At 48.4% G+C, this 24,818-nt stretch overlaps 1 protein-coding gene across 2 annotated transcripts in view; it reads left to right on the top strand.

Annotated features, from left to right (window-relative positions):
- Positions 1–5,537, top strand: part of LOC128066728 (B2 bradykinin receptor-like) — a 58,679-nt gene extending 53,142 nt beyond the window's left edge. For both annotated transcript variants that reach the window (XM_052659827.1, XM_052659826.1), the window contains exon 4: positions 3,921–5,537. In XM_052659827.1, coding sequence (XP_052515787.1) covers positions 3,931–4,989 — 1,059 coding nt within the window. In that variant the 5' untranslated portion in view covers positions 3,921–3,930 and the 3' untranslated portion in view covers positions 4,990–5,537. The remainder of the gene's footprint in view (positions 1–3,920) is intronic.
- The last annotated feature ends 19,281 nt before the right edge of the window (positions 5,538–24,818 follow it).

Genomic DNA, 24,818 nt, shown 5'->3' on the forward strand with positions numbered 1-24,818 from the left:
TGTTCTCGCCTGGAAAATTCCATGGACAGAGGAGCCTGGCAGGTTATAATCCATCGGGTCACAACAAGTCTCACACGACTGAGCAACTGAGCATGTACACACACTTAATGAAACTTATACGCAATTACACGTTGGGTCTGCACTGCAACTCGTTGGAAGTACATTTCTGCTTCACTGGTCTCTTATTTTAGCATGAGTATTGTCTCTGTGACGCTGGGCCCCACCAAAGTGCGTGTGATCATCAGAAAAACACAACTTTCTTCCCAATGTGAACAGTTTAAACTGAATTAAGAATAGCATTCACAAAATGTCCATTGTTTCACTTTGCCAGGGTGAACTTTCATCAGTTTTGGCTTTGATTCCATGAACTGGATTTAAAAATTGAATCGTGATTGAAACTGACTCATTTTTCTGTTGGAAGACAGTTATCAAACTGGCTCCGCTTCACTGCCTGTGGATTTCTTATGGAACTTTCTCATTAATCAGCTATCACTTCTACTGTAGTGGGGGTACAAGAAAACATGACGCTGAAATGAGCTGACTTAAAGAATAGTTGTCTGCTCTAAGTGAAAAGTCATCCTTCCAGGGTGACCTATGACAGTATCTTCTGCAGTGATAAAGTAAAATTGATGTTTTCGGGCTGATCTTTGAAAAATAACAGTTTCTGAAGTAGCAGCTTTGTGTCTGGTTTCCTTGCGGTCAGAGAAATTGCTAAAGGCCCCTTTTGTGATGTAAGCATCAATATTTTGTGCAAGTTACACATTCATCATCAATTTCCCATAGACAGAAGTTCAGGGCTTAAATTGTCATTAAACTTTTTTTGCTCATTGCTGCCAGAAGGGCTTGTTGCTAAATTGAAAAGTATCACCAAATAACAAAATAAATATTTTGCTATGGATTTATGCCCTGAAATCAATGATGAAATAAGAGCATTCCTATTATTCTTTATGCTCTAGGTCAGAACTCTTTAAGCCGCCTCCTAACCCCTCACTTCCCGTGTCCTCTGCTGATGTCAGCTGGCAGCCTAGCAGCTGGTTCTCTTCTCTGCCTACACTCTCCCTTGGTGATTTCACCCAGTCCTGTGGCTTTAAATACCAAATACCATCCATGTGATTACAACTCCTAATGATGGGGACTTCCCCCCTGGTCCAGTGGCTAAGACTCTGAGCTCCTAGTCTGAGTTTGAGGGGGTTTGATTTTGATCCCTGGTCAGGGAAATAGATCTTCCAAGCCACAGTTAAGAGGTTGCATGCCATAACTAAGATCAAAGATCCCTCGTGCCACAGCTAAGACTCAGTGAATCCAAATAATATAATAAATATTAAAAACAAAAACAAAAAAAACCACTTCCCAAGGATGAGGATGTATCACTCTCTCAGACTTGGTCTCTTGACACCAATCTTGTGTAGCTTACTACCTTGACATCCCCACCTGATGTCCAACAGACAGCTCAGCCTCACATGTCCAAAGGTCAAGTCCTGACCGTCCCCCCAAAAAACTTGCCCTGTCTCCAATCCATCATCTCCAGCTCAGTTGATGGCAATTTCATATTTCCAGGTTCAGTTCAGTTCAGTTCAGTCACTCAGTCGTGTCCAACTCTTTTCAACCCCATGGACTGTAGCATGCCAGGACTCCCTGTCCATCACCAACTCCCGGAGTTTACCCAAACCCATGTCCATTGAGTCGGTGATGCCATCCAACCACCTCATCCTCTGTCGTCCCCTTCTCCTCCTGCCCTCAATCTTTCCCATCATCATGGTCTTTTCAAATGAGTCAGCTCTTCGCATCAGGTGGCCAAAGTATTGGAGTTTCAGCTTTAACATCAGTTCCTCCAATGAACACCCAGGACTGATCTCCTTTAGGATGGACTGGTTGGATCTCCTTGCAGTCCAAGGGACTCTCAAGAGTCTTTTACAACACCACAGTTCAAAAGCATCAGTTCTTCGGCGCTCAGCTTTCTTTATAGTCCAACTCTCACATCCATACATGATCACTGGAAAAACCATAGCCTTGACTAGATGGACCTTTGTTGTCAAAGTAATGTCTCTGCTTTTTAATATGCTATTTAGCTTGGTCATAACTTTCCTTCCAAGGGGTTAGCATCTTTTAATTTCATGGCTGCAGTCACCATCTGCAGTGATTTTGGAGCCCCAGAAAATAAATTCAGCCACTGTTTCCACTGTTTCCCCATCTATTTGCCATTTCCAGGTTCTCAGGCCCAAAATCTAGGCATCATGCAACCCCTCCTTTCTCATGACACATACACAATTGGAAAATCGTGGTGGTCCTACCCTCGGAATATGTCTAAAGCCTGGCCACGGCTCATCGCCTCCACGGCTGCCCTTCCCGGGCTAACGAGTTTATTCACTGAGCTTCCTGTCATTGCCTCTCTCCTCCACGAGGCTAGAAGCACCTTCAGGGCAAGGCAGGTTGGCTGTTTGTTACTGCTCGTCCCAAATGCCTAGAATTGTGCCTGGCACGTAGTGGGTGCTCAGTACATACTTGTCCAGTGGATGAACGAATGGAGGGACCCATGGTTTTGACCCAATGTGAATGGCGCAGCATGTGGCTTTCAGTGTCACAGCGAGAAGGTCGGATGAGGAAAGTCAGGCTCAGAGTCACAAAGCAATTACCTAAGTCTGCAGAGCCAAATAGACTCTCTGGAGATCAGCTGTCTTAGGCTGTATCTTGTGTTGGATACTGTGAGTTGTGCCCAGCTGAAGATCTCTCAAGCATCACTAAGGATAAGCAAGATGATAACAATAGTTAACATTAGCATGTGCCTACGGAGAGCCAGAGACCATTTGAAGCGCTATGCATATGTTAGCTCATCCAAACGGGGGGAGGGTTTTTAGGTGTGAAGCCCCAGAAACTCCACACCTTCTACTATGGACTCCACCCTCTCCATCCTGCTGGTCCCAGTTCCAGTGGACCAGTATCTCCACTGGCCAGGTCTCTCCCTTGCTTCGTTCTGTCTTCAGCCATCAGCCACTGTCTCCTGTCTGCTTAGATGGTGAGCACTTTCAGGGGGCAGGGCCCTGTATCTCCAGTGCCTGGCAAAGTGCTGGCACAACGTAGGTGCTCATTAAATATTTGTTGCACTGCTAATCATAGTAGCATGGTTGTAAATAAGACTCATCCTCCCCTTCCACTGAGTGCTTCCTCTAAGCCAGGCGATCAGGTCAGGTATTCCATAGATACAGTTCTTGACATAATCCCACAAGAAGGATATGATTAGCTCCAATTTTCAAAAAGGAAAATAAAACTCAGGGGGTCTAAGTGGCCCACAACACATGGTTGTGTCAGGATTTGAACTTGGGGCTCAAACCCTTGGTCGTCTTTTCCTTAATACTCAGAGTTGGCAAGCTTTTTCTCTAAGGGAAAAGTGAAAGTGTTAGTCAGTAGTTGCTCAGTCTTGCCCGACTCTCTGAGACTCCATGAGCTATAGCCCACCAGGCTCCTCTGTTCATGGAATTCTCCAGGTAAGAATACTGGAGTGGATAGCCATTCCCTGCTCCAGGGGATCTTCCTGACCCAGGGATCGAACCGTGGTCTCCTGCATTGCAGGTGGATTCTTTACCATCTGAGTCACTAGTGAAGCTCTAAGGGAATGGATGATTAATATTTGCAGGCCAAATGGCCACTGTGGCAACCACTCAACTCTGCACACCCATGGCTGATTCATGTCAATGTATGGCAAAAACCACTACAATATTGTAAAGTAATTAGCCTCCAATTAAAATAAATTAATTAATTTACAAAAAAAAAAAGACCTCTGCTACTGTAACACAAAACGTAAATGAATGGGTGTGGCCGTGTGCCTATAAAACTTCATTTTCCAAAACTGGAGGCAGGCTGGATAGGTTGCAGATTAGAGTAGGCTGCCTCCTGCGTGATGCTCTGCGTACTGTTCCTCGCAGGTCACCGTGAATGGCGTCCTGGGCCCTCCTGGAGCTCCAGACTCCCAACCAGAGCCAGCCCCTGCCCCCGAACGCCACGTCCTGTGACGAAGCTTGGGAAGCCTGGGCCCTGCTGCACCGAGTGTTGCCCACCTGCGTCCTCTCCATCTGCCTCTGCGGGCTCTTGGGGAACCTCTTCGTGCTGTCCGTCTTCCTCGTGGCCCGACGGCGTCTGAACGCGGCCGAAATCTACCTGGCCAACCTGGCGGCTTCTGACCTGGTGTTCGTCTTGGGCTTGCCCTTCTGGGCGGAGAACATCCGGAATGAATTCAACTGGCCTTTCGGAGCGCTCCTCTGCCGCCTGGTCAACGGCGTCATCAAGGCCAACCTCTTCATCAGTGTCTTCCTGGTCGTGGCCATCAGCCAGGACCGCTACTGTGCACTGGTGTATCCCATGGCCAGCCGGAGGCGGCGGCGGCGGCGGTGGGCCCAGGGCACCTGTCTGCTCATCTGGGCCGTGGGGGCCCTCCTGAGTCTCCCCACGTTCCTGCTGCGCTCCATCAAGGCTGTGCCAGAGTTGAATGTCTCTGCCTGTGTGCTGCGGTACCCCCATGACGCCTGGCCCTTTGCAAGGATGGTGGAGTTAACCCTGCTGAGTTTTCTCCTCCCCTTGGCTGCGATCGTTTTCTTCAACTATCACATCCTGGCAGCCCTGCGGGGGAGGCAGGAGATCAGCAGGACGAGGTGTGGAGGGCCCAGGGATGGTAGGACAACCGCCCTGATCCTCACCCTCGTGTCTGCCTTCCTGCTCTGCTGGGCGCCCTACCACTTCTTTGCCTTCCTGGAATTTCTGTTCCAGGTGAGGGCTGTCAGAGGCTGCTTCTGGGAGAATTTTATTGATCTGGGCCTGCAGTGTGCCAACTTCTTTGCTTTCGTCAACAGCTGCCTGAATCCAGTGATTTATGTCTTTTGGGGCCAGCTTTTCAGAACCAAAGTCTGGGAACTTTATAAACAATGCATTCCTGGGAGTCTGACTCCGGTAGCCTCGTCTCATAGGAAAGAGATCCTCCAACTTTTCTGGCGGAATTAACACAGCGGGGAGCCAGAAGTGTGGCTTCCTTATCCATTATTACTGACATCATAAATACGGAGAAGGGGGCAACAGAGGGTGAGATGGTTGGATGACATCACCGATTCAATGGACATGAGTTTGTGCCAACTCTGGGAGTTGGCGAGGGACGGGGAGGCCTGGTGCGCTGCAGTCCCTTCTGTCACGAAGAGTCGGACATGACTTAGTGACTTAACAGCAACAGTAGACAGAATGATCCCCCCCATCACCCCCCCGGAGCCTGGGAAAGTCTATGTGGTAATGGGGGCTTTGCAGGCATGATTAAGCTAAGGATCTTGAGATGAGGAGGTTACCCTGGGCTATTTGGATGAGTCTAGTATCATCACAAAGTTCTTTACAAAGGGCAGGCAGAAGTGTCCAAGTCAGAGAAGGTTGGAAGGATGCAATGAAGGGGCCACAAGCCAAGGACTGCAGGTGCCCTATAGAGGATGAAATGGCAGGGAAATGGGCTCTCCCTGGAGCCTCCAGCAGGAACCAGCTGTGCTGACCTCCTGACTGCAGTCCAGCGACACTACTTTGGAGGCCTGACCTCCAGAACTGGAAGATAATAAATCTGTGTTGTTTTTAATAAGTCACCAAGTTTATGGTTAATTTGTCACAGCGGTAGGAAACAAATTTCCAATAAGCATCTCTTACTGCAATTCCAACTGTCCTTCCAAAATGTTCTAGGTTAACTACCAGGAACAGAGAGATGATATAGCTAGAGATCCTATCTGCAAGGAACTTACGGAGATCAAAATAATTACAGTATAAAAAAGTAAATGAGAAATCGCGTACAGGTGACACAAACCCATGCCCAGGGCGTTCAGAGGGAAGGAGGATGGGCTCCTTCCAGCGTCACCAAAATAGAGGTTGCCAAGGGAGTAAACTGTGAGCCGAGTTTGACGAGGGGTAGACTCTGGTACGGGCTTCCCTGATGGCTCAGCAGATGCAGGAGACGCAAGAGATGCAGGTTCGATCGCTGTGTCAGGAAGATCCCCTGGAGGAGAAAATGGCAACCCACTGCAGTATTCTTGCCTGGGGAATTCCATGGATAGAGGAGCCTGGAGGGCTACCAGTCCGTGGGGTCACAAAAGAGTAGGACACGAGTAATCGACTAAACCACAACAGGAACCTGGTACATGGAGAGAGGGAGGCAGAACCGGGACACACAGGTAGAAAGTGCGGGCTGCGGGTGAAAAAATGCTTCTGTGCCTTTCTTGCTGCCAGGGTCCCACTGGTGACCCTGAGAGGGTCTGCCTTCCAGGAGCTCAAGGCAACAGGGATGAGAGTTAGGAGAGCGTCACAGAGTGGGAGCATCTGCTGTCAGGTGAGAACACACAGAAGGGGTGTCCAGCCTCGGGGGCGGGGCGGGTGCCATCCAGAGGGGCTTCCTGGAGGAAGAGACCTAAAATCCCCAAAAGACAAGCAAAACGGGGGAAAGGAGTGCTCTCGAGAAAAGAAACAAATCAGACCCAGAGGCAGGAGGGTTCACAGGTTAAGAGGGAGGAAGAAGGGAGGAAGGACAAGGCTGCCAGGGAGGGATTTGAGGTGTGAGGAGAAGCAGGTGTTGGGAGGATCTCTGATGGTCAAGAGCAGGAGGGAAGCATGGAGGTGTTTCAGGGGCTGTGAGCGCCTGGCTGGAGGTATGCATTTTTGCTAGATGATCATTTTGTTTATTTGGTTGGTTCTGGCCCTACTGGTCTTCATTGCTGCTCTAGGGCTCTCTCTAGCTGCGGCAAGCGGGAGCTCCTCGCTAGCTGGAGTGCAAGGCTGCTTGTGGCAGTGGCTCCTCTTGCTGTGGAGCACGGGCTCTGGAGTGAGCAGGCTCTGTAGTTGTGGTTCACGGGCGTAGCTACATCTCTGCATGTGGGATCTTCCCGGATCAGGGGTGGAGTCTGTGACCTCTGCGTTGGCAGGTGAATTCTTAACCACTGGACCATCAGGGAGCCCACATGCATTTCTTATGTGAATTAATCACTCTGGCCAAGCTCAGTGGGCCCAGGTATGGCAGACAGTGGACTGCTCCAGGGGTGGGATTTGTCAGACGAGCAGTCATCGTTTAAGGGTGTTGGGGATTTTGGTGGTACTATGGAAAATGGCTAAATTAGGGAAGCAAATGAACATAGGAGGTGAGGGAAGCAGAGTAATGCTGATGTGGTTAAAGGGCAGGGGTTAAAGGGAGCATCCAGAGCAAGATAGAAGCAAGAAAAATAGGAGGTTGTGGCCACAAAGTAGGAAGGTTTGCACTGAGCGTTCCACAGGTGGGGCCACCCCAGGATAGCACGGGATCAAGGGTGGCCACGCAGGCCCCCTGGTGGCTCAGTGATAAAGAATCTGCCTCCCAGTTGGGGGACACTGGTTCGACCCCTGATCTAGGAAGGTCTCACCGGCCGCGGGGCAACAAAGCCGGGGAGCCACACCTAGGAGCCCACGCGCCCCAGAACCCTTCCTCTGCGACAACAGAAGCTGCCGCAGTGGGGAGCCCGTGCACCGCAGCTACAGAGGAGCCCCCACTCGCTGCAACTAGAGAAAAAGCCCGCACAGCAGCAAGGGCCCCGCACAGCCAACAATTAAATAAGTAAATAAACTTTAATGGAGTCTGCTAATTAAGACTTCCCTGGTGGCTCAGACGGTAAAACATCTGCCTACAATGCGGGAGAACTGGGTTCAGTCCCTGGGTCAGGAAGATCCCCTGGAGAAGGAAATGGCAACCCACTCCAGGATTCTTGCCTGGAGAATCCCACGGATGGAGGAGCCTGGTAGGATACAGTCCATGGGGTCGCAAAGAGTCGGACACAACTGAGTGACTTCATTTTCACTTTTCACTTTCATTAATTAAGATAAGGCAGTCAAAGACCAGTGAGGTCGGGGGTGGGCAGTCAGGCAGGCAAGGTGCTGGAAGGACCTGGGGAGGAGAGGTCAGTGGACCCAGTGCCAAGGACAGTTTCTAAGGAAGGGTTGGGGAGAGGGGATCTCTCCTGCTGCACGAGAAGGGCCCATCCTCGTGGGACATCAAAGAAGACCCAGGTTCATTCAGGAAATGGCAAGGAGGCAGTGTTCCTGGAGCCTGGTGATGGAGAGGCAGGCAGGGGCTGGGCTGCCAGACACCTACGCCATCAGGGACAACCCTTTGATCGGCGGCCCAGCTCCTGTCGGCTTCCTGGAGAGCAGAGAGAGAGGTTCACAGGGCCTGCGTTTAGGTCAACAGGCAGGATCCCGCCTCCCCACATATCTACTCTGGACCAGGGGGTGTTTGACAGATATTTAAATTCCATAAAAAGTCCCCAACCTCGGGCTTCACTTGAGCACTTGGAAGCTCTTGCAGTGCAGAGTCTGCACTCTTTTGTTCATTCAGCTGATGTCTATTAAGCATCTGCTGTTGCCAGGTGCTTAAGGCAGGATCTGAAGCAGGAGACAAGGCCGAGGCACAGCCTGGCCCTCTTAGGGCTGACCTCCTGGGGCTTCCCCAGGACATCAATTCTTTGGAGCTGGGTAGCAGCGCTGCTGCCAACAGGCAGGCCCCCTCCCCAGGGGTGGAGGCTGGACTCAGCCAGCTTGCTTGACTCCAATGCAGTGCAGTTTCTGAGCCCCTGCATGGGACCCAGTGAGCAAAGCCCCAACAGCATAGTGGCCAGAATGGACAGAAGCATCCAGGCAGGAAGGGAGAGCTGGAAAGGGAAAATAAGACCCAGTCTCTTGCGCACAGACTCCATGTCCTCTACGCTTCTTTCTTGGGCCCTTCTTTAAAGTTGCAGCTTCAAAAATCCTGACAGGGCTCACGAAACACAATCCCACATGCTATGGAAGAGCGTGCTGGCCTGGGAAGTCACGGCACTGCTCGTTGACCTGAAGCTCAACAGCAGACGGCCAACACGGGCTCTGATAAGCACACAGATGGTTTATGGGATGCCTGTCACATTAACCAAAGCACAGTGCTCGTTCCTACAGCTGGGGAGCCGTAGGCCAACCCACCGCAAGCATTCCGTTGTCCTTCTGCTGGGAAGGTCAGTTACTCATTTGCAGGGAGAAAAATTCCTACCTTGGTTAAAAGGATCGATGTTGAGGGAGAAATGAATATTTCTGAGTTCCCATGGCTCTCGTTGACGTGCTCGCCTTGGGTATTTCACACCTGGGTCCAGGCCCAGGCTCACCTTATAGAGCTCACACCTGGCATGGCCGGATGAATCAGCCATTCATCTGGTGGGGTTTATCACTGGTGGCTCAGCCAATGCAGGGGACACTGGCTCAATCCCTGATCAAGGAAGATCAGGCAACTAGGAGCGCACATGCCCCAGAACCCGTGCTCTGCAACAACAGAAGCCGCTGCAGTGAGAAGCCGGCACACCGCAGCTAGAGAGGAGCCCCATTTGCTGCAACTAGAGGAAAAGCCCGCACAGAAAAAGACCCAGCACAGTCAAAAATTAATTAAGTAAATAAAAGTTAATGGAACCTATTAATTAAGAAAAGACCCACCCTCCCAGCTCCACACCCCTGTTTTTTTTTTCTCTCTCTCTCTTCTGAAGGGCTGAGTACAGCTTCTTCTCCAGCCCACTTCCAGCTTCGAACCTGTCCTGTGAATCCATGGCTGCCGGCCACCCTCCCCTGTGGCATCCATCACCCCAACTGTCATGGAAAATAAGCAGCACTAAGCCCCCCTAAATCCCAGCCTGGGGAGTCTCCCAAGTGTTGCAATGGACACAGACGTTTTCTTGTTCTCCAGAGATGAGTCACGGGTTTGATGAGGAGCAGGTGGGAAGTTTCCTCCTGTGAACTAGAAGAGGCTTTAAATATCATCAAAATGAGTGCATGTCAAACTGGTGCAATCTGAAAAATTATATGGTCAGCTTCCTGGCTGTGATATCATACCATACTCAGACGTTACTCGTAGGGGGTACTGAGTAAAGAGTACAAGGGATCTATGAATCTAATAAAAAATTTTAAAAAGAAAATATCATCAAGCTCAACCTCATTTCACAGGTAAGGATGGGTGGAAATTCACTCAGTGATTGGGAAACCCAGCCCCAAGATGGGTGGAAACTTACTCAGTGAGCGGGACTCCTGAAGCAGGGCTTGGTCCAGACCAGGGATGCCCATGAGACTGGGAGGTCAGAGAAGAGGCCTGAGCACCAGGGATCCTACCATCTGAGTTGCCTTGATGGTGGCAGAGCTCCCTGTATCTGGGGTAGGATTTAAGGCAGTGGGCAGGAGGCCAGGCTTACTTTCCAGGAGATTTTGGAGACAGAAGACATCAGAAGGCCATGCCAGTCAACAGAGATGCTGAACATGGATGTCATGTTCAGGCCTGCATTTCAGAGAGATAATTTCACAAGAACATAACACAATGGCTGGAAGAATGTATCAGTCATCTATTGCTGCATTAAAAAAAAAAAAAAAAAAGCCCAAACAATGATTTAAAGCAAGCACCTCAGCTCACAGTTCTGCAGCTGACCACTTGGGCTGGGTTCAGCTGGGTGGCTCTTCCGCTGGTCTTGGCTAGGTTCACCGGGCCCACCTGTGGTCAGCAGCCAGTTACCTGGTAGCTCTGCTTCTAGGGGTTGAGCAGGGAGGTGCAGTAAACACAGAGCTGACCTCAGATGGAGTCAAAACCCACAATGGATTAGATGTAATGAATGATGGGGGACTGGGGAATACCCCAACTCTGACCTTCCCAAACTCAGATGGAATCAGAGCAGGCAATTCATTCAGTGCTTTGACTACACATATTAGTGTCCAATATGGACACTTAAAGGAAATCAACCCTGAATACTCACTGGAAGGACTGATACTGAAACTGAAGCTCCAGTATTTTGGCCACCTGATGTGAAGAAACAACTCATTGAAAAAGACCCGGATGCTGGGAAAGACTGAGGGCAGAAGGAGAAGAGGGTGTCAGAAGGTGAGATGGCTGGATGGCATCACCGATGCAATGGATATGAACTTGGGCAAACTCCGGGAGATGGTGAGGGACAGGGAGGCCTGGCAAGCTGCAGTCCACGGGGTTGCAAAGAGTCAGACACCCCTGGGCGACTGAACAACAATAATTGTGTGAGGCATGGGGTGCAGAGTAAATAAGACCTTTCCACCCTAGAGGGTTCACAGGATGTGGAAGAGACCATCCAGTGCAACCTGTTCAATGTACTGATGGAAAAACTGAGGCCCAGAGTGCTTTGCCCGTCACATGGTGACACCATCCACATGGCGTCTGGGGTCAGAGCCGGCTCTTCTCCCGCCATGTCTCTTCCTCCAGCCCAGGCAAATGGCTCCCTGGAAAACACTTCCTGAGAACTCCTTGTCTTTCCAGTGGAATCACCTTTGCCCAGTGCTGATGAAGGTGGTGGGAAGGACAGGAAGTCCTTCTTCACTCTCCTGGGAGAGATATGACTGCTAGTCTCCAACAATGCCAGTTCTCCCGTGCTTCTGGGAAGCAGGAGGGTTGAACTTCCTCACCCTGTTGGCGTTAAGTGTGGTCTTCGCACTCCTTTGCCCAGTGTGAAGGCAACCTGTGTGTCCCTTCTAGGCAAGAGCATTTCAGAGCACAGTTCTCCTCTCCCCTGCTATAGCAAACCCAGACAGTGGTGTCATTAAGAGGTGGCGCCCATCAGCCCGGATCCCTGAGGGACTACCTACCGACAACCCTGTGTTAAACGCGAGTGAAAAATCTACGCTTGTTGTTTCAAGCCAGAGGGCTGGAGGATGTTTGTTACTGCAACAGAATCCAGCCCATCCTCACTGATTCGCCAGGTATCAATGAGGAGGGGTTGCTCCCAACCTCTGGGCCTCTTGCCCACCCCTTAACTCCTCTCTGAGGAAGAAAAGTGACTTAGCTGATTGACCAGTTTCAAGAAAAAAAGAATTGAACTTGCAGAGCTCAGCGCCCCCGTCCATATTCACTCTTTGGAAAGTGCTATCTGCAGACACTGGGCTTCTCTCAGCCATGAGGCTCTGCCCCAGAAGGGGAAACTCAGCATGAGCCTGTGTGGGTAAGTCCACCTGTCAAGGATTCAGAACTAAGAAACCCACTGTGGCCACACGCCTGAGTGACACTGTCTGATAGAGGTCTTCTCAGAAACAAAGATAACGTGGCAGCCCCATCTGCTGACTCTTGTTGCCTCCTGTTTAAAACTGAGACACGAAAACAGGACTGTCCTCAAACCCTGACTCCTAGTTTCCTGCCCATCCCATACTCCAAGGGACTCAAATTCCAAATATCTTAGATAAAAACAGGGACAACTCAGATTTCCCTGGTACCATGGATAAGAATCTGCCTGCCAGTGCAGGGGACACGGGTTCAATCCCCGGTCTGGGAAGATCCCACATGCCGTGGAGCCACTAAGCCCATGTTCCACAACGCCTGAGACAACAGTCTGGAGCATGAGAGCCGCCACCGCTGAACCCCAAGCGCCTGGAGCCTGCGCTCAGCAACAAGAGGAGCCGCTGCAGTGAGAAGCCTGGGCGCTTCAGCTAGAGGGGAGCCCCCACTCGCCGAAACTAAAGAAAGCCCGCTTGAAGAAACGAAGACCCAGTGAAATTTAAAAAAAAAAAAAATGAAAGCCTGGTATGTATATCACTTCTGTCTTGTCCAACTGTTTGCAACCCCATGGACGGTATCCCTGGAGAAGGAAATGGCAACCCACTCCAGTGTTCTTGGCTGGAGAATCCCAGGGACAGAGGAGCCTGGTGGGCTGCTGTCCATGGGGTCACACAGAGTCAGACACGACTGAAGTGACTTAGCAGCAGCAGCAGGACGACATCCCACCAGGCTCCTCTGTCCGTGGGATTCTGCAGGCAAGAATACTGCAGTGGGTTGCCATGCCCTCCTCCAGGGGATCTTCCTGACCCAGGGATCAAACCCACACCTCTTACGTCTCCTGCATTGGCAGGTGTGTTGTTCACCACCAGCGCCACCTGGGAAGATGGATGGTGAAATGCAAATCTGATTCCTGAGAGTTTCCACAAAAGTTCTTGGCAAAGTTGGCACAAGTGTTCTTGACACTAGACACTTAGGGCAGACAGCTCTTGGTTGGGAGGGCCGTCCTGGGCATAGCAGGCTGTTTGGCAGCATCTCAGGTCTCTAACCACTGGATGCCAAGAGCGCCCGCCATCCCCAGTATGACAACCTCAGAGCCTCCAGATGTGACTGAATGTCTTCTGGGAGCAAAATCACCTTCTATCCCTAGCTGAGAACCACATTTTGGCTAATGTGATCCAGTTACATTGACAATGGCCTCAAGAAAAGGCTAGCGATCTAGCGGGACTTCTCGGAGGGGAGGGCTTCAGCCCTGAAGGACTGAACTTAACAAAGGGAAGGGGAGGGGCCATGGTCCTAGGAAAGCGTGTGCAAAGGGAGGCTGGAAGGCCAGCGGAGATAAAGGGTTGGCGGACGGGTATCACACATGCCACTGTTGGGACAGTTAAATTGCCAAGCAGAGAATCAATCACTCAGCATAGCACACACGGTCAATGTTTGCTAATCTCACTCCGGCAGAGGCTCTCCTCCAGTCCAAACAGTGACCTCAGTTGATAGCAGCTAGCCACCACTGATTCTGGCATCACTCCCCGGGGCTGAACAATGAAGCCCTCACTCCCGACCCGCGCCTTGTGGCTGCTTCCCTTGGCATTTTTCCTGCATTGCACTATAGACTGCCTTGTGATGGGCAGGGGTGGGTAAGATCGGGAGAGAGGGAGAAAAGGCAGGAATGCGACTCAGTCATAATGAGCAAACTACCCCATTTTAAGGAAAGACAGGATCCGGCAGACTCGGCTGAGAGGGAGGCCACTGAGATGAGGAGGGAGGTGCAGGGGCCGTGTTGTCTTTATTTAAAATGTTCCCGCTTTGTTCATCATGAGTATTTTGCATTTATTCTGAGTTTTTAAAAACGTTGCATTCAGAGGCCTCCCTGGTGGTACAGTGGATAAGGATCCGCCAGCCAATGCAGGGGACACGGGTTCGATCCCTGGTTCGGGAGGATTCTACATGCTGTGAAACAGCTGGGCCATGCACCATGGCTACTAAATCTGCGCTCTGGAGCCCACATAAGAGAAGCCACCACACCCAGGAGCCCATGCACGGCAGCAAAGAGTGTCTTCCACTCACAGCCACTATAGAAAAGCCTGCACACAACAGCGGAGGCCCAGCACAGCCTAACTGATTTAAAAGAACACACGGCACTCAGTTACTATCTTGGTCACTACAGTGCCTCTCTACACTGCTGCTGCTGCTAAGTCGCTTCATCCGTGTCCGACCCCGTGCGACCCAATAGACGGCAGCCCACCAGGCTCCTTTGTCCCTGGGATTCTGGAGTGGGTTGCCATTTCCTTCTCCAACACATGCATGCATGCTAAGTCGCTTCAGTCGTATCCAACTCGATGTGACCCTATGGACAGCAGCCCACCAGGCTCCTCTGTCCACAGGATTTACTAGGCAAGAATACTGGAGTGGGCTGCCATTTCCTTCCCCATGCCCCTGTACACTACCCCCTTCCTGAAACTTTGTGCCCAAGGGAGGACCCCAGCCGCCTCACCTTAGTCCCAGCCCTGAGTAGTGGGATTCAGGGACGGGGGCTGCATTTTCCCAGAGGAATGAATTAGCAGAGAAGCTCCTCTTTCAGACTCAGTTTACGTACCGGCTCCCTCACCTTGCAGGGAAAACACAACAAAAGATCTTTATATGAATATAAAGCGCGTTTCAATTATCTCAGGTCTCAAATATTCGCTTATCAACTTGCTGTGAACACTGACAACTTTCACAAGCCCTGGGGATCGAGAGAGGGGCCAGGCATGCTTTACCACACAACCTGGTATTTACAGGGAGAAATTAATTGTGAAATCAAATGACATTTTTATATTCAATTTGAAGCCATGTCCTTGACTAAGAGGAAGCTGCCACAGACTAGCCTTGTGAAAGGGTTGGGATAATTAGGAGTTTTCTAAAACCTTCCCACTCTGTGTGGGGCCAAGATTTGCTCAGGTTCAGCTGGGCTACAGGAGCTTGGTGGGGCAAATGCAAGAAATCAAAGTTCCACTCAGGAGGAGAGCGGGCGCCCCCTGCTGGCATCCAAGGAGGAATGCTCTTTCCCCAGAAATGTTTCTGCACAGATTTTCAAAGCAAAGTCCTTTGGAACATACAGCAGATATGTTCCAAAATGTAACAAAACACGAAATGTGAAGAGACAACAATTTCTCTTGAGCCCTGTTGGTGGATACTTACCTAGATACAACCTCTACAAAAGGGAAATTGGCACTCAAAACAGCCACTCAAATTTTAAATGGATGTCACATATCATCGATTCAGTGTTTCCCCTAGTAGTGATCCATCTGTGAGATAAACGAAGACAGGCTGCAGATCAACTGAGACAGGCTTGGACATGGGACCCTTTGCTGCAGTGCTGCAAAGCTTGTGTGTGTGTTAAGTCACTTCAGGAGTGTCTGACTTTGTCTGAGCCTATGGACTGTAGCCTGCCAGGCTCCTCTATCCATGGGATTCTCCAGGCAAGAATACTGGAGTGGGTTGCCATGCCCTCCTCCAGGGGATCTTTCTGAACCGGCATCTCTTATGTCTCCTACAGTTGCAAAGCTCACACCAGGAAAAATGTTTCCTTGAGCTACAAAATACAAAGAAACTATATGGGACTAAAAATAACTGCTTGAAAGAAAAAAAAAAAAAATCCTGCATGTATGCTGTAGGTGGGGCAAATTCTGGACAAAAGATAGAAAAAGACCAAAAACTCAACTGCCACTTCTGAGCAAAAACAAGGTGTTGGGAGAAAAGTCAGGGTCCTGCAATGCCCCTTGCACATACACCTAAGCTGGGGGCAAACCACCTAAACCACCCCTCCAGCTTGATCCCTGGAAACACCCCTGCCCTTCACCCCCTATGAGGAACCAGCTTGCCCCCTCTTGAGAGCAAGCAAGCAAGCCTGTTGCATGTTTTCACTCCCTCCTGCAACTGCAGGGGCCCCAGTAAAGCCTTGCCTGAATTTCTCCTGATTGGGGAAGGCCAAGAATCCTTGTCCATGGGATTTTCCAGGCAAGAATACTGGAGTGGGTTGCCATTTCCTCTTCCAGGGGATCTTCCTGACCCACGGATCGAACCCGTGTGTCTTACGTCTCCTGCATTGGCAGGCAGATTGTTTACTGCTACCATCACCTGAGAAGCCCGGTTAGTATGAAAACCACTGAGAAACTGAGGTGCAGCCAAGTTAGGGGACTAGCTCAAGGTCAGTCTTTGGGGTAGAGAGTGGGCTAAAACCCCAGTTCAGCAAACAGGACATAAAGACTAAAAAGATGACTTTCAAAATGAAATCCGATATGAAAGATTAAGGAGAGTTTTGAAGAAGATAGTATTTAAAAGAAAACAGGTGGGATGAGGGGGAAGTAAGTAAAACCAGTTTAAATTTAAATATTTGGCCTTACTGTTACATATATGAAAAGAGAATCTCTAACAATTGAGCTATGATATTGATGAAATGAAGTGAAATGAAAGTCACTCAGTCATGTCCACCTCTTTGCGACCCCATAGATAGTCCACACCGACTCTATGGACATGAGTTTGAGTAAACTGTGGGAGTTGGTGATGGACAGCGAGGCCCGGGGTGCTGCAGTCCATGGGGTCACAGAGTCAGACATGACTGAGCAACTGAACTGAACTGAACTAAGATAGTCCATGGAATTCTCCAAGCAAGAATACTGGAGTGGGCAGCCAGTATTGATGATATTGATAATGATTTTTAAATAGCATAGTTTTTTGAGGGGTGTGGGGATTGTGCATAACTTTTACTAAATGTTAAGTGCTTTTCAAGTCATAGCCTTGAGGTCTTCATTGCTCTAAAAATAAATAGGCCACATCTGGGCTGACAAAGGCTCTCATTAGGTTTTGGAAGCAACGTTAGTACTTGGCAGTGAGCAGTCATGTTTTCCTTTATATCTCAGTGAAATCTAAATGTAAGAGAATGTTTTGCCCTCTTCTGACAGCCTTAGAAATTCTTACTGTAAAGATGTGCTAATGTTCATTTTCCTCAGAAAACCCAGAACCGCAAAGACTTTGCCTCCAGTACCCTCCTTGACTTTTATTTCCACATGTTACCCAAGATGTACCCTTCAAGTCAAATTTCCCTGGAACCAGTCAATCCTGAACATCAGGCTGAAAAGGGAACTGGCTTCTCTGGCTTTCCCAAAGCTGCCCCGGCTCGGTGTTTAATGCCAGGAAAGCAGATGTCTGGATGGCAGCGAACGAGGAGACCAGGTGGCATCTTCAAAATCAGGAATTCCAGTTCTAAGACTATTTTGAGTGACTTCTCCTTTCCTTGGCTTCGTAAAATGCCACCCAATTTCTCAGAAGCAAGAGAGATTGATTTTATAAGGAACAAAAGGCTGGAATAATTAGCCATGTCTAATCTGTCTTATATTAGATTTTGATATCTTCTCAGGGGGTTCCAAGTTCCCCAAAGTCGAGGACCGTATCTTTCATAGGACTTGCCAGGTGACGCTACTGGTAAAGGTTTCACTTGAGAATGCAGGAGACACAAGAGATGCAGGTTCAATCAATCCCTGGGTTGGGAAGATTCCCCTGGAGGAGGAAATGACAACTCACTCCAGTATTTTTGCCTGGAGAATCCCATGGACAGAGGAGCCTGGTGGGCTAGAGTCCATGAGGTCACCAGGAGTCGGACACAACGAGCACACACACACATGTATCTTTCAAATCTACCCCAGGGCGTTACTCATCGCAGGCATTCAGGAAACGGTAACCATAATATCTAACACTTAGATGGTGCTTACTATGTGTCAGCCACTATTCTAAGCACTTAGCATACGTGAACTCAAATAATCCTCATAAAATCCTATTATTAGCTCCATTTTATAGAGGAGGAAACTGATGCACAGAAAGGTTCAGCAACTTCCCCAAGGCCACACAGCTAACAAGCAGTGGAGCCTGGTTTCCTATCCAGGCAGTTTGACTCAAAAATATACATTCTTAGCCACTACCCCGGTGGCCCCCAATGTGTCTGCACAGTAGTCACCTGGAGAGCTTCGAAAACACACCTTCAAAAAGGGCATTTAATACACTGAACTGTGATTTAATTAGGATTTCCCTGGTGGCTCAGACAGTAAAGCGTCTGTCTACAATGCGGGAGACCTGGGTTCAATCCCTGCGGGAGACCTGGGTTCGATCCCTGCGTTGGGACTATCCCCTGGAGAAGGAAATGGCAATCCACTCCAGGACTATTGCCTGGGTTTTGGAATTTTTAAAAGCTCCTCGGCGATTCCAATACAGACAAGTTTTGAGAACCATTACATTATACTATCCTGCCTCATCCCTCAGCCAATGTTTGCTGAATCTGATTTGTTTGCTCCATGAGGAACTGCTTTCTGAGTGTAAACAAACAAAGAGGTGGGGGGGGGGGGGAGTCCAACTTAGTTGTATCAAATTACCTTGGAGTGTAACTAAGTGTAATTCCAGCAGAACATGTGCTAAGAGCATGGGTCTGGAGTCAGACATTCTCTGATTAAAATCTCTGCATGTAGCAGGTGTGAGTGGAAAATGTTGCCTGCCGATCAGTAAACAAACGATGGCTACAGCCACCTAGCCGCTGCAGCTGCCCTGGTGGTGAGGAAAGGCAGGATGCAGACAAATGGGTTGCCTGTTGCCGTGCCCGCAGCCATTGCGGCCGCCCCTACTGTGTGTACTCTGAGGGGACTCAGGATGAGAAAACACCAGGGGCTCAACCCAGATAGCTGAGGCGCACACCAAAGGAACGATGCGAAGGAGTCTAGACTCTCACACCTTCCCACCCCCACCCCCCCACCCCGCCCCCGCAGAAAAGTGCTAAAGTCCTTAATTTGAGACGCGTGTCTTCTTCAATTAACGGCTATCTTTGGATGTCCAACCACCTGGTATTTGCAAAAACTTCTATTTACCTTGGCTCCCTCCATACCTCTTTAGAGAAGTTGCTCAGAGCTGAGAGGCTGTCTTCTAGGCTTGAAATGCTCAAAAAGGCTGCAAAATTAAAAATTATTCTCGACCTTGAGGTTGTAGTGTTTTTTTGTTTTTTTTTTTTTCCCGACAGGAGTCTGGCTAGCTTCTCAACAATCCCTATTTCCTTCCTGGGCACACAGCAAGACTACATTCCCCAGCTTCCCTTGCAGCTGGATGGGATCATGGCTGCAAGGTCAGCTAGGTCAGATAGGATTCTGACCAATAGAATGTGGGCAAAAGTCTCCAGCCCTAGGCGATCCTCTCTCTCCTGTGAGGCAGAGCCGCAAGATGGAAGAAGCCTGGGCTCCTCCATCACCACTTAGAGGAGGGCTGCCAGATATTCAGCAGCACTGGACTTGATGGAAATGAGAAATAAACTTTTTTTGTTAAACTGCTAGGATTTGGGGGTTTATCTGCCATCAGCATATTAAAAAGCAGAGACATTACTTTGTCAACAAAGGTCCGTCTAGTCAAGGCTATGGTTTTTCCAGGAGTCATGTAAGGATGTGAGAGTTGGACTATAAAGAAAGCTGAGCGCTGAAAAATTGATGCTTTTGAACTGTGGTGTTGGAGAAGACTCTTGAGAGTCCCTTGGACTGCAAGGAAATCCAACCAGTCCATCCTAAAGGTGATCAGTCCTGGGTGTTCATTGGAAGGACTGATGTTGAAGCTGAAACTCCGATACTCTGGCCACCTGATGTGAAGAGCTGACTCATTTGAAAAGACCCTGATGCTGGGAAAGATTGAGGGCAGGAGAAGGGATGACAGAGAATAAGATGGTTGGATGGCATCACTGACTCAATGGACATGAATTTGGGTAAACTCCAGGAGTTGGACTGGGAGGCCTGGCATGCTGCAGTTCATGGGGTTGTGAAGAGTTGGACACGACTGAGCGACTGAATGGAACTGAACTGTCATCAGTGACTAACGTTTGTTAACTAGCACGTTGTATGGCTTTGGGTAGGTGACTTATCCTAAGCCTCTTGTGTTGGCATGTGCAGAATGAAGACAATAGTGTACATGTAAACTGTGTCTGAATGCTGGACAGCTTTCATTTGCCCCCCTCAGATCCATTCTCCACGCCTCTGCTCTGTTTTCCACTGTGCTTTCTGCCAGGATAAGCTTGAGACACTGGACTATAGGCTCAACCTGTGAGAAGCTCCAGCAGGACACGGGAGGGCAGGAGCCCAAGGAGGCCAAATAGCTGTCGCACCCCTCTGGCTCCTTGGCTCCACCTAAGGCTACAGCCACGGTCCGGCAGCCCTCTCCTTCAGCAACAGGTTCTGTGAGTCCCTGCTTTGTGCCTCAGGGCTGCGAGGAGGCTTGGCCTCAGTATCCCGAAGGACGGACTAGAGGAGGAGAAGGAGCCTCACATTCCTGCAGCCAAGGGGAGCAGGAAAACGTCAGCCATCACCGGAGTCACAGACCTGAGGCCCGGGGAAGACCCAGAGTCAGCTCTCAAGGCGCTTCGGGTCTCCTGCGCCCCCTGCTCACCTATGCCAAGTCCCCTCCTTACACTGCCCTCGGTCACCTCAGTGGCTGTCTGCTCCCTGCCAGGACTCCAGCTGATAGTGAATGTGAACGCCATGTTGTTGAGGCTGAACAAAGTAGTAGTCACACAGCAAATACTTAACACACTTGACTTTAAAATGAGAGATGTGCCACAAAGTGTCTTGATAGGAGTGTGTGCTATCGTAAAGAGGTGAGAGTGGCTGGGCCTGTCTGAAAATTATCATCTTTAAGCTGAGATAAGGAGGAACCAGGCAGAATATTCTAGAACGTAACGTGGGGAAGCTCTTAGGCACTGTTCTCATTCCAGGTTGCACGTGATTTTCACCAGGGAAGCTTTTAACCCAGCGATTTGCACCAGGGTTTTTTTTGCCACCCAGGGGACATTTGGTCAAGTCTGGAGACCTTTTGGTTCACACAGCTGGGGAGGAGGTATGACTTGCATGTACTAAGCCCAAGGACGCTATGAAACATCTCACAATGTGCAGAACAGACCCGCAGAACGTAACCAGCCCCAAGGGCAAGATTCTTTTAACTGGAAGGACTCTAATTTAGCCCCATTCCCAGCCTTATGACTGTGACTGGAGCCCAACCAGGGGAGGGGAGAGGGGTGAAGATGCAAGATAAGCAACTTTGTCAGACTCAAGTACTCTAAGAGCCTTTAACCTCAACTTTTTAGCAGAACTTCTTTCTTGGTTTCCTTATTAGTGAAGAGTTTTCACTAATTTAGACAACTGCACCTCTTAAATGAAATCCTAGAATAAGCATGAGCAACTACCTGACCTCTCTGAACCTCAGTCTCCTCCTCTGGAAAACAAAGACTATTATAACCACCCCTCAGAGGGGCTACGAGGTTATGCAAAGAATACAATACCTGGCTCACAGCAGGCACCTCACAAAGCTTCGCTTCCCTCTCTCTCACGAGTATGGGGGAGAATGGATACATACGTATGTATGGCTGAATCCCTTTGCTGTCTACCTGAAACTCTCACAACATTGTTAATTGTCTATATCCCAATATAAAATGTTTTTTTTTTTTATAAAAAGTCATGTGTGAGGTGTGTTGTGACCCATGACTTTTCTCTGATGGTGCAAAGTGAACAGTCATGTAATGAGATCTGTCATCAAAGTATCTTTCAAACTATTGTCTTTAAGAATAAATATTTCTTTAAAATATTCCTAAGTAATAAGATTCCTCCAAAAAGAACAGATTTTTCAAGTATTTATCTAGGTCCCTAAGACCAAAACTATGTGTTTGCTGTAAGTCTACATTTTAGAGATAAAATAACTAATGCAGCAATTAATATCCAAAAGGGGGAAGGAGTGGCAAACTCTTAACAGAATATGCCCTGTATACTGATATCTCAGAAACCGGTAGCAGGTAAGCTACAAGATTTGCTCTAAGTACCAGGATCAGAGGAAGACCATTTCCCAAGAACAGGATCTGACACAGACCTACCCTCTGCTTCAAAAAATGTTAATACAGGCTTTTTATACAGGAAGCATTTCTTGGAGAGAGAGACCATAGTGTTTAAAGCAAACTCCAAAGAGTAAATATTTTAATTTTCTTCAAGAATATCCTTAAATTCATAATACTTTAAATAGTCATACTAACAAGTTAACATAGCCACAAAAATACTCATACAGCATCAGTATTCTTAAAGTATTTACATTTAGAATTACTTCCATGAGGAAACAGCAACGACGACAGTCAACATACACGACGTGCTTTTCACTTGTGGTGAGATCAATTCAATGTCCAAAATAAATCCGGATGGATTAACGTAAGAGCTGAACTGGAGTCCCTACCAAATTTCCCAATGGAAAAGCAAACAGTCCTGTTGCCAACAGTCCTGTGTGACTGGCAAATTATACAAACAACGTTAAGACAAATCCAACTAGAAATTGGAAGCTGCCATGTCATATATACAAAATACATGGGAAACAGCAAAGTAAACATATTCTTAAAGGAGGGGTTGCGATTTCAACCCCGCCTCCCGCCACCACCGCCCCCCCCCACCCCGAGACACACACAGCACTAGAGATGCCCTTGAGTCAGCTAATGTCAAGTCTACAATCTCCTGAAATACATCAGAGAGCACTCTGGTGTTTTCTATGAGGCTACATGCTTGAAACCAAGGGGCTGACACTGGGTACAGGAGGCAAAAAAAAATGTGCAACACCTGTTTTTCAAAATCACTGACATTTCAAAATATGAATTGTTGAAACTCACTTAAATTTCGTATTCCCCGCCCCAAAGAAACTAATTGTGATGTACTAGACGGCCTTCTCTATCTTTGACTTGTAGACACTGCCATGAAAAGGAAATTATTTTGATTAAAACTGGCTGACTTGCAACCGTGCATATAAAGTCTATTACAGGGAGCAGAGTGCCTAGCATGATCCTGAAACTATTGAGATAAAAATATATTGGCATTAAAGCACTCAGTTATTCTCAATGAAAAGACTGACTGTTATCTTCCAGTAAAAAGAAACAAGATTTTTAGGTAAGGGGAAAAAAAAATCTCCCCCCCCCCCCTTCATTATCTATACACTATCTAAACAACTTTCTAACCTGAGACTCACAAACTTATATTTGATTTATTCAATTTGGTACCAATGGGTACATCCAATTGATGCATCTGCAGATAACCAAGTATTACTTTGTATTTGCATAGGGCCTTTTACTTTCAAGAGGCTTAAAGAACTTTACAGACATTTTCTCTCATGTCTTAGGTCATGTCAAGAGGACGTGAAGGGAAGCAAGGAATAGACTGCTCGCCACAGACCACTAGCCCTGCCACAGTCCCCATGAAGCTGAGGAAAGACTCCACGAAGGTCAGAGAAAACTGAAGCAAAGCAGAGTTAAATGATTATCCTTAAGTCAGGTCACGTGGCTTTTATATATGAGATCTAAATTAATGTTAAGATAATAAACTGTTAATCCTAAAACTACTTAGTGCAAGTGTGGACTTCGGGTTTAAAACTGCTGAACTCCACCTCTGCCCTGTCTCTTCTCTCTGGTGAGGGCAAGCTTGAGGCACACGACCCAACTCGACAGTACCCAAGGGTGGCAAGTGGCCCCCAAGCAGCAGGCGTAGTTGTTTGGCCTGTTTGAGAATTGAACAAAGGCACCAAACCTATAGAACACAGTTTTTAAAGGAGATGGTTAAAAAGTTATTCCCTTAAAAACTGAAACTATTTCAACAGCATTTAAAAGTGACACATAGCAAGACCAAGAAATATTAGGGTTTTTGTCTTTTTGCCATTTTAGGCACATTGCTACTTGGGAAGACTTTTTTTTTTCTTGAGTTCTGTATTATAAAAATATTGATGTTACATACATGTGCTTAACTGGGAATCCAAATTGGACTCAAGCTTTACTAAAATGGAAGTCTTTGCTATGATATCTACAAAAAATATGCCATCCTATCTGTCCTAAAAGGCGAGCGCTGAGCGGACATTGTACTTGTAAACAGTAGCCATCTGTGGACAGACAGGCAGGGAAACTGGGGGATCCCAATCAGCCCGAATCAAGAGAAGACGTCACCATGGCCCCTGCTGCCCTTATAATATAAGGCAGTCTTACTGTGCTCCTGTAAGCCTGTGAGGTTCTGAAACTCACTGATGCTTCCTGATTGAGCTTGCTTACCTGGACCCTCGGGGGGAAACACACACGGACTCAATGCAGCAATACATGGACATGCTCAGTCTGCCCCATGCAGAGGTCAGCCTTGAAGGCACCGTTCAGAAACACATTAGTCGAAGAGATCAGAGACCCGGAGGAGCTGGGGCTTCTGTGGGTGCCATACGGCCAGTGCTCTTGCTTGACAATGCCACCTGTTCAAGGTGTCACAGGCCTCGGGCCCATGACTAAGTGCTGCATCCCACACCATCATTCACACTCGCATGCTTGCTCACACACATGTGCACACTCCAATCATCTGAAAATCTCTGCTGTCGTAAGAAGCCTCTTCATTTACAGAGGGGGACACTGAGGCTTAGAGCTGAACGTCTTGGCAAAGTCACCACTTGGTAAGTCACAGACCTGGCCACACAAGCATCCTGCCAACACGCTTTACTGTGTCAGCATGGCGTAAAAGTTCGAAAAGACACTATTAAAAAAGAAAAAATTAAGGATATTTAACAATGGTAAAGTGTTCAAACACACACAGTTCTTCCACGTAAACACCTCAGGTAAAGAGCATCTTGGTTAAAGTGACAACGAACAGATCCTTGACACGAAATCTTTCTGAGACACAAGGTTTCTGATCCCTCAGGTAGATTCTATCAAAAGCAGGAGGGCAGAAGAGACAGCCATGGA

The sequence above is a fragment of the Budorcas taxicolor genome, chromosome 21 (assembly GCF_023091745.1).
Source record: "Budorcas taxicolor isolate Tak-1 chromosome 21, Takin1.1, whole genome shotgun sequence".
Classification (NCBI taxonomy): Eukaryota; Metazoa; Chordata; class Mammalia; order Artiodactyla; family Bovidae; genus Budorcas; species Budorcas taxicolor.